Source organism: Bos mutus, chromosome 18 (assembly GCF_027580195.1).
Source record: "Bos mutus isolate GX-2022 chromosome 18, NWIPB_WYAK_1.1, whole genome shotgun sequence".
Classification (NCBI taxonomy): domain Eukaryota; kingdom Metazoa; phylum Chordata; class Mammalia; order Artiodactyla; family Bovidae; genus Bos; species Bos mutus.
In genome coordinates, this window is record NC_091634.1 from 27,214,257 (window position 1) to 27,224,343 (window position 10,087).

The following is a 10,087-nucleotide window of genomic DNA, read 5'->3' on the forward strand; positions in this document are numbered from 1 at the left end:
TGCCCCTTTCCGGCAACCGCTGGCCAGCCCCATTGGCCAGGCTGTCCCTCCCACTGTCCCTGGGGCCCCTCCCACCCCCACTCCAGATAAGGCCAGCCCAGGACCGCTTTAGCGGGCACCAGGCACTAGGGCTGGAATGGGGCTGCCCGGCTCCCCGAGGCAGTGGGTCCTGCTGCTGCTGGGGCTGCTGCTCCCCCCCGCCGCCCCTTTCTGGCTCTTCAATGTGCTGTTCCCCCCGCACACCACGCCCAAGGCCGAGCTCAGTAACCACACACGGCCCGTCATCCTCGGTAAGCCCCGCCAGGCCCCTGATACACCCGGCCAGCCCTTGGGGAACCAGGGCCCCCACCCCTGGTAGCAGAGCCTGCCAACGCCCTTCTGCCCGTGCATTAGCCCTGATTCTTAATTCAGTGTTTGGAGGGGCCAGAGGCTTGTCCTGAGGAGAAATCTACCCCTTCTTGCACCACACTGTTCCTGTGTCTCCAGGGTGTCTCCCCCAGGTGGGTGGAGTGGAGGGTGGGTGTGCCGGAGGGCTTGGTCAGGGCATTACAAGCTGTGGTCAGCTGTAGCTGTAGCCAGACCCTGGGTCCAGCCCCCTCCCTCCCCCCCGCCGCTCCTTCCTCAGCCCCCACCCCAGCAAGGACGAGGTGCCCAGCCCAGGAGGGCAGGAGAGGCCTGTCAAGTCCTGCCCCCACTCCCCACTCTGTTTGTTCTCCTCTTGGACTTTGGCAGAGATGGAGAGTCATGCTAGCTGTTTGCTCTGTGGGGGCAGTGGTCAGTGGCCTTGGCCCCTGAATCTTCCCTTCCTGGGGGGAGTCTGGGCTTTGGGGAGATGGAGCAGTGGATATGAACAGAAAGAGAGGATCTTGTCCTTAGTCTCTGGTGGTTGATGGTGTGTATAGGAGAGGAAGGGGTGGGGCTAGTCACTGTGGTGTCAGGGAGGTGAGGCTAGGGTGGGGTCCACCACAGGGGAATGGAAGGGATCCAGAGTGAAGGCTGGTGCCCGCAGTGCCCGGCTGCCTGGGGAATCAGCTGGAAGCCAAGCTGGATAAACCGAGTGTGGTGAACTGGATGTGCTACCGCAAGACGGAGGACTTTTTCACCATCTGGCTAGATCTCAACATGTTCCTGCCCCTTGGGGTAGACTGCTGGATCGACAACACCAGGTGGGTGCCGTCCCCTCTGGCCTAGTCCCTTGCCCTGCTTCTTGGCCGCGGGTCCGCTGAATGTCCCACTGCCCCCAGGGTTGTGTACAATCGCAGCTCTGGGCGGGTGTCCAATGCCCCCGGTGTACAGATCCGTGTCCCTGGCTTTGGCAAGACCTACTCTGTCGAATACCTGGACAGCAGCAAGTTGGCAGGTGTGTGTGTGCTGAGGGAGAGGGTGGGGCTCTAGGCTGTGTTGGCCTTGCAGGGGCCATGGCCACAGCCCCTGGTGCCGCCACCTCCCCCACAGGTTATATGCACACACTGGTACAGAACCTGGTCAACAATGGGTACGTGCGGGATGAGACAGTGCGGGCCGCCCCCTACGACTGGCGGCTGGAGCCTAGTGAGTGTCTCCATGTTTAGGGGGCTTGGGGGGCAGGGTGGAGGCCCCCACCTCCAGCCATGCTGACCGATCCACCTCCCTGCAGGCCAGCAGGAGGAGTACTACCTGAAGCTTGCTGGACTGGTGGAGGAGATGCATGCCACATATGGGAAGCCCGTCTTCCTCATTGGGCACAGCCTTGGCTGCCTGCACCTGCTCTATTTCTTACTGCGCCAACCCCAGACCTGGAAGGACCGCTTCATCGACGGTTTCATCTCTCTTGGGGCTCCCTGGGGTGGCTCCATCAAGCCTATGTTAGTCTTGGCCTCAGGTGAGAGGGCCTCCTGTTTCTTCTCACAGTGCCCAGCTAGGGGGTGTTGTCTACCACCTCTGGGAAATAGCCCCTTTCATTGTCCTTGGAGAGCAGTGAGCCCAGCCTGGACTGTTAGACAAACTCCTGACAGTTTGTCTCAGCGATGACAAAGGGGAGGTAAACAAAGATGAAGTGAATCCCAGCAATCTGACTCATTGCTGAGTCTGACTGAGGTCTGTTCCTTGTGGCCTCAGGTCTACCCACTCAGCTCCCAGGAGGTGCTTTGCACACGGATCTTCCCTAAGCCAGGCCACGGCAGATCTGCCAAAGCCAGGGCCAGACCCCAGGAGACCCTTCTGCCCCTCATGTGGAGCACCTGCTGTAGGCTGAGCACAGCTGGACATGGTCTTACCCCTAGGAGCTGAAGTGAAGGAAACACTCCCCAGACCACATCAATGGGTGTCAAACAGAGATGGGTCTCATCTCATCCTTCCCAGAACACAGCTCTGAGCCCTGTGCAGCACAGGCCACAAGGGTCGACAGACACTTGCCTGAGACAGAACTGCCAGCACTATATCCCCCCAACTCATACTCCCGTCCTCAGGAAACACTGCTCCCCTACCCTCCTGTTGAAGCCCTCCAGCTCTGCCTGTCAGAGGTGCCATCGGGGCTTCTCAGTTAACAAGTACACATGAACCAATATTGTAAAGTTAAATAAAAAAAAAAAAAAAGTACACATGAGCACCTCCTGAATGCTAGGCCAGTTCTAGTCTAAGACTTGGATTCTGTGGATTGGGCAAGGGCAAGATTGAGTGTCCAGCTGAGCTTGGGCTGGGGGGCCCTGGAGTTGTGGGCCTGGAGTAGCCGGGCCTGCCGGCTGGAGTAGCCCTGACCCACCTGGCTCTCTGTCCTCAGGTGACAACCAAGGCATCCCAATCATGTCCAGCATCAAGCTGAAAGAGGAGCAGCGCATGACGACAACATCACCCTGGATGTTTCCCGCCAGGCAGACGTGGCCTGAGGACCATGTGTTCATTTCCACCCCCAGTATCAACTACACAAGCCGTGACATGCAGCGCTTCTTTACAGACCTGCACTTTGAGGAAGGCTGGTACATGTGGCTCCAGTCACGTGACCTGCTGGCAGGCCTCCCAGCACCTGGCGTGGAAGTGTACTGTCTCTATGGCATAGGCCTGCCCACTCCCAGCACCTACATCTATGACCACGGCTTCCCCTACACAGACCCTGTGGATGTGCTATATGAGGATGGTGATGACACTGTGGCCACGCGCAGCACCGAGCTCTGTGCCCGCTGGCAGGGCCGCCAGAAACAGCCTGTGCACCTGCTGCCTCTGCCAGGGACACAGCACCTCAATATGGTCTTCAGCAATCAGACACTGGAGCACATCAATGCCATCCTGCTGGGTACCTACCGAAATAGCACTGCTGTACCCCCGACTGCCAGTCCAAAGCCCATGCCCCCTGAATAAAGACATTCCTTTGCTGTTAAAAGCCCTGACGTGTGTTGTGGGTTGAAGGAAAAGCACTAAGGTCCTCACACCAGGATGCATTCGTCCGCAGCCACAGGCCTGGTGCTTTGTGGAGTAAAGAGCTTTGCTAAAGCCTGGGACTGAACTGGGCACCTTGAGATGTATAGCTTCCCACAAGAAGGGCATGGCAACCTACTCCCAGTATTCTTGCCTGGAGAGTCCCAGGGGCAAAGGAGCCTGGCGGGCTACAGTCCATAGAGTCACAAAGACGGACAAGACTGGAGCGATTTAGCTTGCACAAACTGCTGGTTGAGCTATTTAAGCAGCCTGCCTGTGCCTGCCTCTGCTCTGGGCATGGGGACTGGAGGCATCTGCACACATAGCAGTGGAATGGGCATACATGGAGCCAAGGGTACAGGATGTAGAAGATCTGAAATGTCCCTCCTAGCTCCCAAATGGGCAGGTGAGACCCCGCCTCTGGACAGAGGCTTTTGAGTGCTAGGTGGGTGACAGAAGCACAAGAGTTTAGAATCTAGGAGAGTGACAGCCATTAAATAGATCACTTCACTAGTGAAGATTTAATTTTTAGGTAATGGAGCTAAGTGATCTGAGAGAAAGGTATAGAGAGCAACAAGGTGGCGAGTCTTGTGGGTCAGGAAAGGCTTCCCAGAGGAGGTGTTGCCAATGCAGAGATCAGATGGAATGAATGAGAAGGGTGACTGTAAAGACTTGTTTGAGCCTGAGAGCTGTGTGCAACTGATACAGGGTTTAACCAGGGAGTGTGACCAGATCTCCAACCTAGAAAAGAGTCCCCTCTCTAGAGCATGGAGTGTAGTCTGGGGTGGAGGGTGAGGGGCAGGAATTGTGGGGAAACCAGGGAGGCCAATGCTGTGCCCAGCAGGGAAAGGATGCTAGCTGAGACAAGCAGTAATCCAAAGAAGTGGCTAGATAAAGGGTCCTTTGGGAGGTGAAATAAGGCTTGGCCATGGGCAGAGCCTGGCATGCCTACAGGCCACCTGAGGGACAACCATGATGCCCCTCCTGAGAGAGGACAGCATCTGAAACATGGAAGACAGATCAGCATTGCCTTGGATGAGAGGACTGAGCCTCAGTGTTTGGGTTTTGGGAAGAAGGCAAAGACAGCAAACAAGAGGCAGGAGTTGGGAGAAGGACAAAAGGCAGCCATGACTGATGCTGTTGAAGATGGGTAATAATAAGAACAGAGACTTGGTCAATGTGATAGCCTTAGGGCACTGAGACTTGAGGTTAAAGGTGGGGTCAGGGTAGGCACAGCTCGGGGCTCAGGCTGGACAATGGCCAAAGAGGAGGGATTTGTCCCTCTGTTCAGACAGAGGACCCAGGAGCAGCTTGGAGTGCCAGGCAAGGGACATCTCCCCTCTTCCTAAGCTGCAAAAGACCAGAGCTGAAGGTGAAAGTGAAAGAGAAGCTGCAGAAAGGGACCAGCATGCTTTGAGGAAAGGTGAAAGCGAAAGGGGGAAACAATAGTGCAGCCGTGTAGAGGACAAGCCTTCTGCCTTCTTTTATTCCTGCTGATCCCACTCCTCTGACCCCCTGCCCACGTGGAGATGCAGAAGACAGTGCTAGAGCCCCAAAGGGGTTTCTCCTTCGAGAACTGTGAGAGGTGAGGGCGGGAATGGTTGGTTCCCCAGCTGCCTATGCCCTTCAGCGAGGGCTTCCGGGAGCGAGAACCTCAGGATCTTTAAAATTCCTGAGGGCCAGAGTGGGGGAGGGTACGTGTGTTGAACGACTTGGGTTCCCAGGTTTACCCCAGGAGGTGAGGGAAACCGGGACAGAGGTAGGGGATGTGATGAGGGTCCCAGAAGAACTGAAACCTGGGCCTCTCCTCTCCGTTTCCAGAAACGCAGCCTTGCAACGCGCCCTCCCGGGGCTCCGGGTCCCTCACGCACGCAAGACCGGGACCACCATTGCAGGCCTTGTGTTCCAAGTAAGCAGGGAGCTGGGATGGCGCGGCCTAGAGGGGCGGCGGGAAATGGGACGTGGGGACTAGGCCAACGGCTCCTCCCTCCCACCCGCAGGACGGGGTCATCTTGGGCGCCGATACTCGGGCCACTAACGATTCGGTCGTCGCGGACAAGATCTGTGAAAAGATCCACTTCATCGCCCCCAAAATCTAGTGAGCATCCCCCCGCCTAACTCTCCCCCTCCAAGAACCGCCCCCTCGTTCCCATCCGGGGTGCCAGCACATCCCAGCAACGCCCACACGGACCCCTCCTTTCGCCCTCAGCTGCTGTGGGGCTGGAGTAGCCGCGGACGCCGAGATGACCACGAGGATGGCGGCGTCCAACATGGAGCTACACGCGCTGTCCACGGGCCGCGAGTGCCGCGTGGCCACCGTCACCCGCATGCTGCGCCAGACGCTCTTCCGGTGCTGAGGCGGGTCTAAGCTGACCCCGAGGAGGGGCAGCTGCGGGGAGGGCGGGGCTGAGAGGACGCAGGACCGAAGAAAGGGCGGGGCTGAGACGTCCGAGAGCCCGGAAGAGGCGGGCCTAAGAGGAGCTAAGAGGGCGACAGCGAGGACCGCTGTCAGTTACCGGGAGCCAGACCGCGGGAAGGGGCGGGGTTCGGAGGCAGGGGCGATTTCGTGGAGGGGCGGGACTTGGGCTCCGGTGCGTTCCGCTGACCGTACCCACTCGGCGAAAAGGTACCAAGGCTACGTGGGAGCGTCGCTGATCGTGGGCGGCGTGGACTTCACAGGACCGCAGCTCTACAGCGTGCACCCCCATGGCTCCTACAGCCGGCTGCCCTTCACGGCCCTGGGTGAGCGCTTCTGCCCGCTGCCCACGAACCTTGCTATGCGACCCTGACCTCAATGTTTATCCCACTACTGGGCGGCCGCAGTTGATCTCAGATGCCCCTCTTGCTTGCAGGATCCGGCCAGGATGCGGCCATAGCAGTGCTAGAGGACCGGTTCCAGCCGAACATGACGGTGAGTGACACCTGTCCCCACTCCCCGACCACCACATTATGCGAGCATTGATGGGAAGTGCACCCGCGAGCTGGGGAAACGCAGAGGAACCCTGGCCTAGTCCGGGAAGGCTTCTCGGAGGTGACGACTGAGTGGAGACTGAGGGGCCAGTGGAATGAGGGCGAGGTGCTATGCTAACAGTGCCAAAGCTTGTACTGCCTCAGAAGTCAAAACTCAGTGCCACTTGAAGTTGAGGAGAGAGGAACAGCAGGTGGGGTCTGGGGTCTGGATTTCGTTTGGGATGGATGGAAGCAGAAGGCATCTGTATGTCACTTTATAAGCGGCTAAGGCCCGGAAAGAAAAGGCAGTGAGTGGGGAATTGGGGGTGGGTGAACAGGCCAGTGGAAGCAGAGCCACAAGTGTGACTCAGAAGTTTGTGAAGATGGGGGCAGTGGGAACATGGTGTCACTGTACAGGGGACACTGAAACCAGGGTAGAGGAGCTTGGGGTGGAGATGGGGGTGTAGGGTGAGAGAGGGAAGTTTGGGTGTGAGCAAATGAGGCCTGGCTTCAAGATGAACTGTGTCCAGGCTACAGCCTAAGGGTGATCTAGAAGGGTCCATCAGGCCTCACTGACACATCATTGCAGTTGGAGGCAGCGCAAGAGCTGCTGGTGGAAGCCATCACTGCAGGGATCCTGGGTGACCTGGGCTCTGGGGGTAATGTGGATGCATGTGTGATCACCGCGGCCGGTGCCAAGATGCTGCGAGCCCTGAGCTCTCCCACAAAGCCTATAGAGAGGTAGGAGCACCGGAGGTGGAGGAATCCCAGGGGAGGATGGATGGGGTAGTAGCGGAAGACAGGGCTATAGAGGACGGGACACTTGATGGCCCCCTTTTGAAGGGTCGTCCCTGCTTCTTCCCAGGTCCAGCCAGTACCGCTTTGCCCCTGGGACCACACCTGTCCTGTCCCAGACAGTGGTGCCGCTGACCCTGGAGCTGGTGGAGGAAACTGTGCAGGCCATGGATGTGGAGTGAAGGAGGGTGAGGCTTAGAGCTTGGAACAAGGAGGAATAAACCCAGAAAACACGAACACCTACCTCGGCAGATGACTGTGTCTGTCTTGGGTGGAGGGGAACAAGCAGCCAGCAGGGCTCTGTGGCCAAGTTGTCCCTGCAAAGGCCATTCCTTCCCATGGCTGCAGAGTCTGGCCTGAGGGACACCATTCACTCACCACCTTAGTCATCTACCCCTCTAGAACCCCAGCCCTGGCAAGCCATTGCAGGCTGAAGGTGGGAAGACCCCTCTCCATACCATGGAGGCTCCCCCACCACTCCCATGCCTGGCTTTTGCCCTCTGGTCCACGGGAGACCATTGTACAATCCAAAAGGCTCTATGTACTGCCCTCACCTAGAGCCTTTACTTGCCTCATCAGTGACCAAGGACAAAGCCCACAGCTCCCAGTCAGACCACACCCCACACACACCACGCATTGCCCCACTATGGCTAAAATGCCGATGGAGGAGCTGCTTCCTGATTCCAAGGGCAAGTTCTCACAAGCACACTCCTACAACGCCTTTATCTGTGAAACCCCTCTGATGACCAGGCACACCTGAGGTACTACGTCGTACCTGAGGTATGACGCTGAGCTTCTGTTTGCACTTGTTGGGCTATGACTAGGGGGACGGACTCTGTTTTCTGACTGCCAGGGGTCACAGGGCTCACATGGGAAGAGATGACATGACACATTTATCCAGCAGACTTTTGCTGAGCACCCAGGTGCTAGGGGCTGGTGGGAGCATCCTGCCCTGGGAGAGAATGGCAGAATTCCCCTGGAGCGTTGGAACTGCTAGAATCTGCCCAGTCCCTGGGGAGAGCCTACTCCAGGCTGGACATCCCTAGGTCCCTGATTGTGCTTTTTCCCTCAGTGTTTTTATTATGTTTTATTATGAAGGATTTTATTTTTATAAACATAAAAACTGAAAAAATTGCACACTGGGGGCTTCCCTGGTGGCTCAGTGGTAAAGAATCCGCCTGCCAATGCGGGAGACAGGGGTTTGCTACCTGGTCCAGGAAGATCCCACATACTGAGGAGCATGGGCCACAACTACTGAGCCTGTGCTCTAGCGCTGGGAAAGCTCAACAATCAAGCCCATGTGCCGCAACTACTGAAGTCCATGCGTCCTACAGCCTGTGCGCCACAAGAGAAGCCACTGCAATGAGAAGCCTGTGTACTGCAACGAAGAGTAGCCCTTGATCACCACAACCAGAGAAACGCCTGCATAGCAACGAAGCTCCAGCACAGACAAAAATAAATAAGTAAAATTATATATGTAAAAAAAAACTCCCTGAAAACCATCAGAGGGTTTGGGTTAAAAAAAAAAAAATTCCACATTGAATACCTATATACCCACCACAGACTTTACAATTAGTATTTTGTTATATTTGCTTTATTACCTATCTATCCTCCTCTCCAGTCAACAATTAACTTATTTTTTTTTCATCTTGTTGTTTTGACTGATGTGTTCTTGAATCAGCCACAGTGCTCACACTCTTAAAAGGAGGCAAACCAACTTACCCATTGCAACTCCGCACACAGGGGTGTCTTCTCTCCCTCAGTTCAGGCTCAGCTTGGAGCTCTTCAGTGAATGGGCTGTAGATACCAGGGCTTGTTCATGGGAGCCCCAAGGGCTGGACGCTGTGAGATTTGATGGCTGTCACCCTTCTACCCCTGGTCTCCATCCAGGGTCGGTCAGTCACCAAGAGCTCATACCTTGCCCTCCTGTGCACAAGACCCTTCCTAGACATCATCATGAACAGTGTGGGCTCTGGAACCAGACAGATGAAGCTTTGGGTCCACGCATACCATGTGGCAGGAGAGTTATCACCTCCCTGACCAAACCATGACTTCTGTTCCAAGTTGACAAGGAATCACTGAGATGATGTGTTAGGATTTGCCCTGTCCTGGCCACTGGCCCTGGCTCTCCACAGTAGAGCTGGTACAGGTCTACTCTACCAGTCAGGAACACCCCTGAGTGCTAAGCAGACTTCTCTGGGTCTGGCACTCCTGATAACCGTGGGAGACTTCCCTGATACCAGCCACCAAGTGGTCACCATTAAGGCTAAGCACAAGTCCTTAGTACCTGGTGCTCAACACTTGAGATGTGAGGTGGGGAGCCAATCAGAGGATAAGATTTGGGGGATGGAGGAGGTGAGAGCCTCACACCTGGGCTCTATCTGCTAAGGCCTGGGTGGAGGGCTCTGACACAGGAGAACCCTCCTGCTGACACAGCATGGGAAGGAGCTGCTTGGCTTCACTCCTGGGACTTTGGCGCAAGGACAAAGAGACCCATAAAGCCAGGCCCAGTTCTCAGCCTCATGTCTGCTGTAATGTTGCTGCTCAGACTGACCTTCAGCCTCATCCTCCTTAGCTCCTCCTGGGGTGAGTGGGCCTGGCCCAGCCCTGACTGAACAGCCTTAGGGCAACACAGTATTAGCCCAGGCTTCCTGCTCAGGGGCTGAGAAGGCGCTGGGGTGGCTAGAAGGCAAGCAGGTAGATAGAGTGGGCAAAGGAAAAAGGATGTGGCAGGGCTGGGAGAAAGCAAGAGGTGGGCAGGGGCCAGTCTCCCAAATGGGACGGGAGCTTAGGCCGGGTCCAGGAGCAGGGGAGGGTTTAGGAAGCTTCAAAGCAAAAGGATGTATAGTTTAAAAGCCATCTGGCTGTATGTGGGGTCCAGACTGCTGAGGTCTGGAGTGAGTGGAGAGGTTAGGAAGGAAGGGGACAACATACACCTGGGTCAGAGGGAAGA

General features: G+C 56.5%; 2 protein-coding genes across 5 annotated transcripts; both read left to right on the plus strand.

The window, feature by feature from the left end:
• The first annotated feature begins 59 nt into the window (after nucleotides 1-59).
• On the plus strand, nucleotides 60-3,358 carry LCAT (lecithin-cholesterol acyltransferase). 2 transcript variants are annotated; one of them, XM_005896529.2, is made up of 6 exons: nucleotides 60-290; nucleotides 1,010-1,166; nucleotides 1,245-1,360; nucleotides 1,456-1,551; nucleotides 1,637-1,861; nucleotides 2,759-3,358. In XM_005896529.2, exons 1-6 carry the CDS (start codon nucleotides 137-139, stop codon nucleotides 3,331-3,333), a joined length of 1,323 nt encoding a protein of 440 aa, XP_005896591.1. In that variant the 5' UTR covers nucleotides 60-136; the 3' UTR covers nucleotides 3,334-3,358. The 2 variants fall into 2 exon arrangements, with proteins under 2 accessions (XP_005896591.1, XP_070244251.1); XM_070388150.1 differs by having other exon boundaries at nucleotides 152-500.
• A 150-nt stretch (nucleotides 3,359-3,508) lies between these two features.
• On the plus strand, nucleotides 3,509-7,377 carry PSMB10 (proteasome 20S subunit beta 10). Of its 3 annotated transcripts, none has more exons than XM_070388151.1 (8): nucleotides 3,509-3,796; nucleotides 5,212-5,299; nucleotides 5,391-5,488; nucleotides 5,600-5,740; nucleotides 6,017-6,132; nucleotides 6,243-6,301; nucleotides 6,929-7,080; nucleotides 7,205-7,377. In XM_070388151.1, exons 1-8 carry the CDS (start codon nucleotides 3,789-3,791, stop codon nucleotides 7,314-7,316), a joined length of 774 nt encoding a protein of 257 aa, XP_070244252.1. In that variant the 5' UTR covers nucleotides 3,509-3,788; the 3' UTR covers nucleotides 7,317-7,377. The 3 variants fall into 3 exon arrangements, with proteins under 3 accessions (XP_070244252.1, XP_070244253.1, XP_005896592.2); XM_005896530.3 differs by lacking the exon at nucleotides 3,509-3,796 and adding an exon at nucleotides 4,776-4,975; XM_070388152.1 differs by lacking the exons at nucleotides 3,509-3,796; nucleotides 6,929-7,080 and adding an exon at nucleotides 4,695-4,975.
• Nucleotides 7,378-10,087: the final 2,710 nt, after the last annotated feature.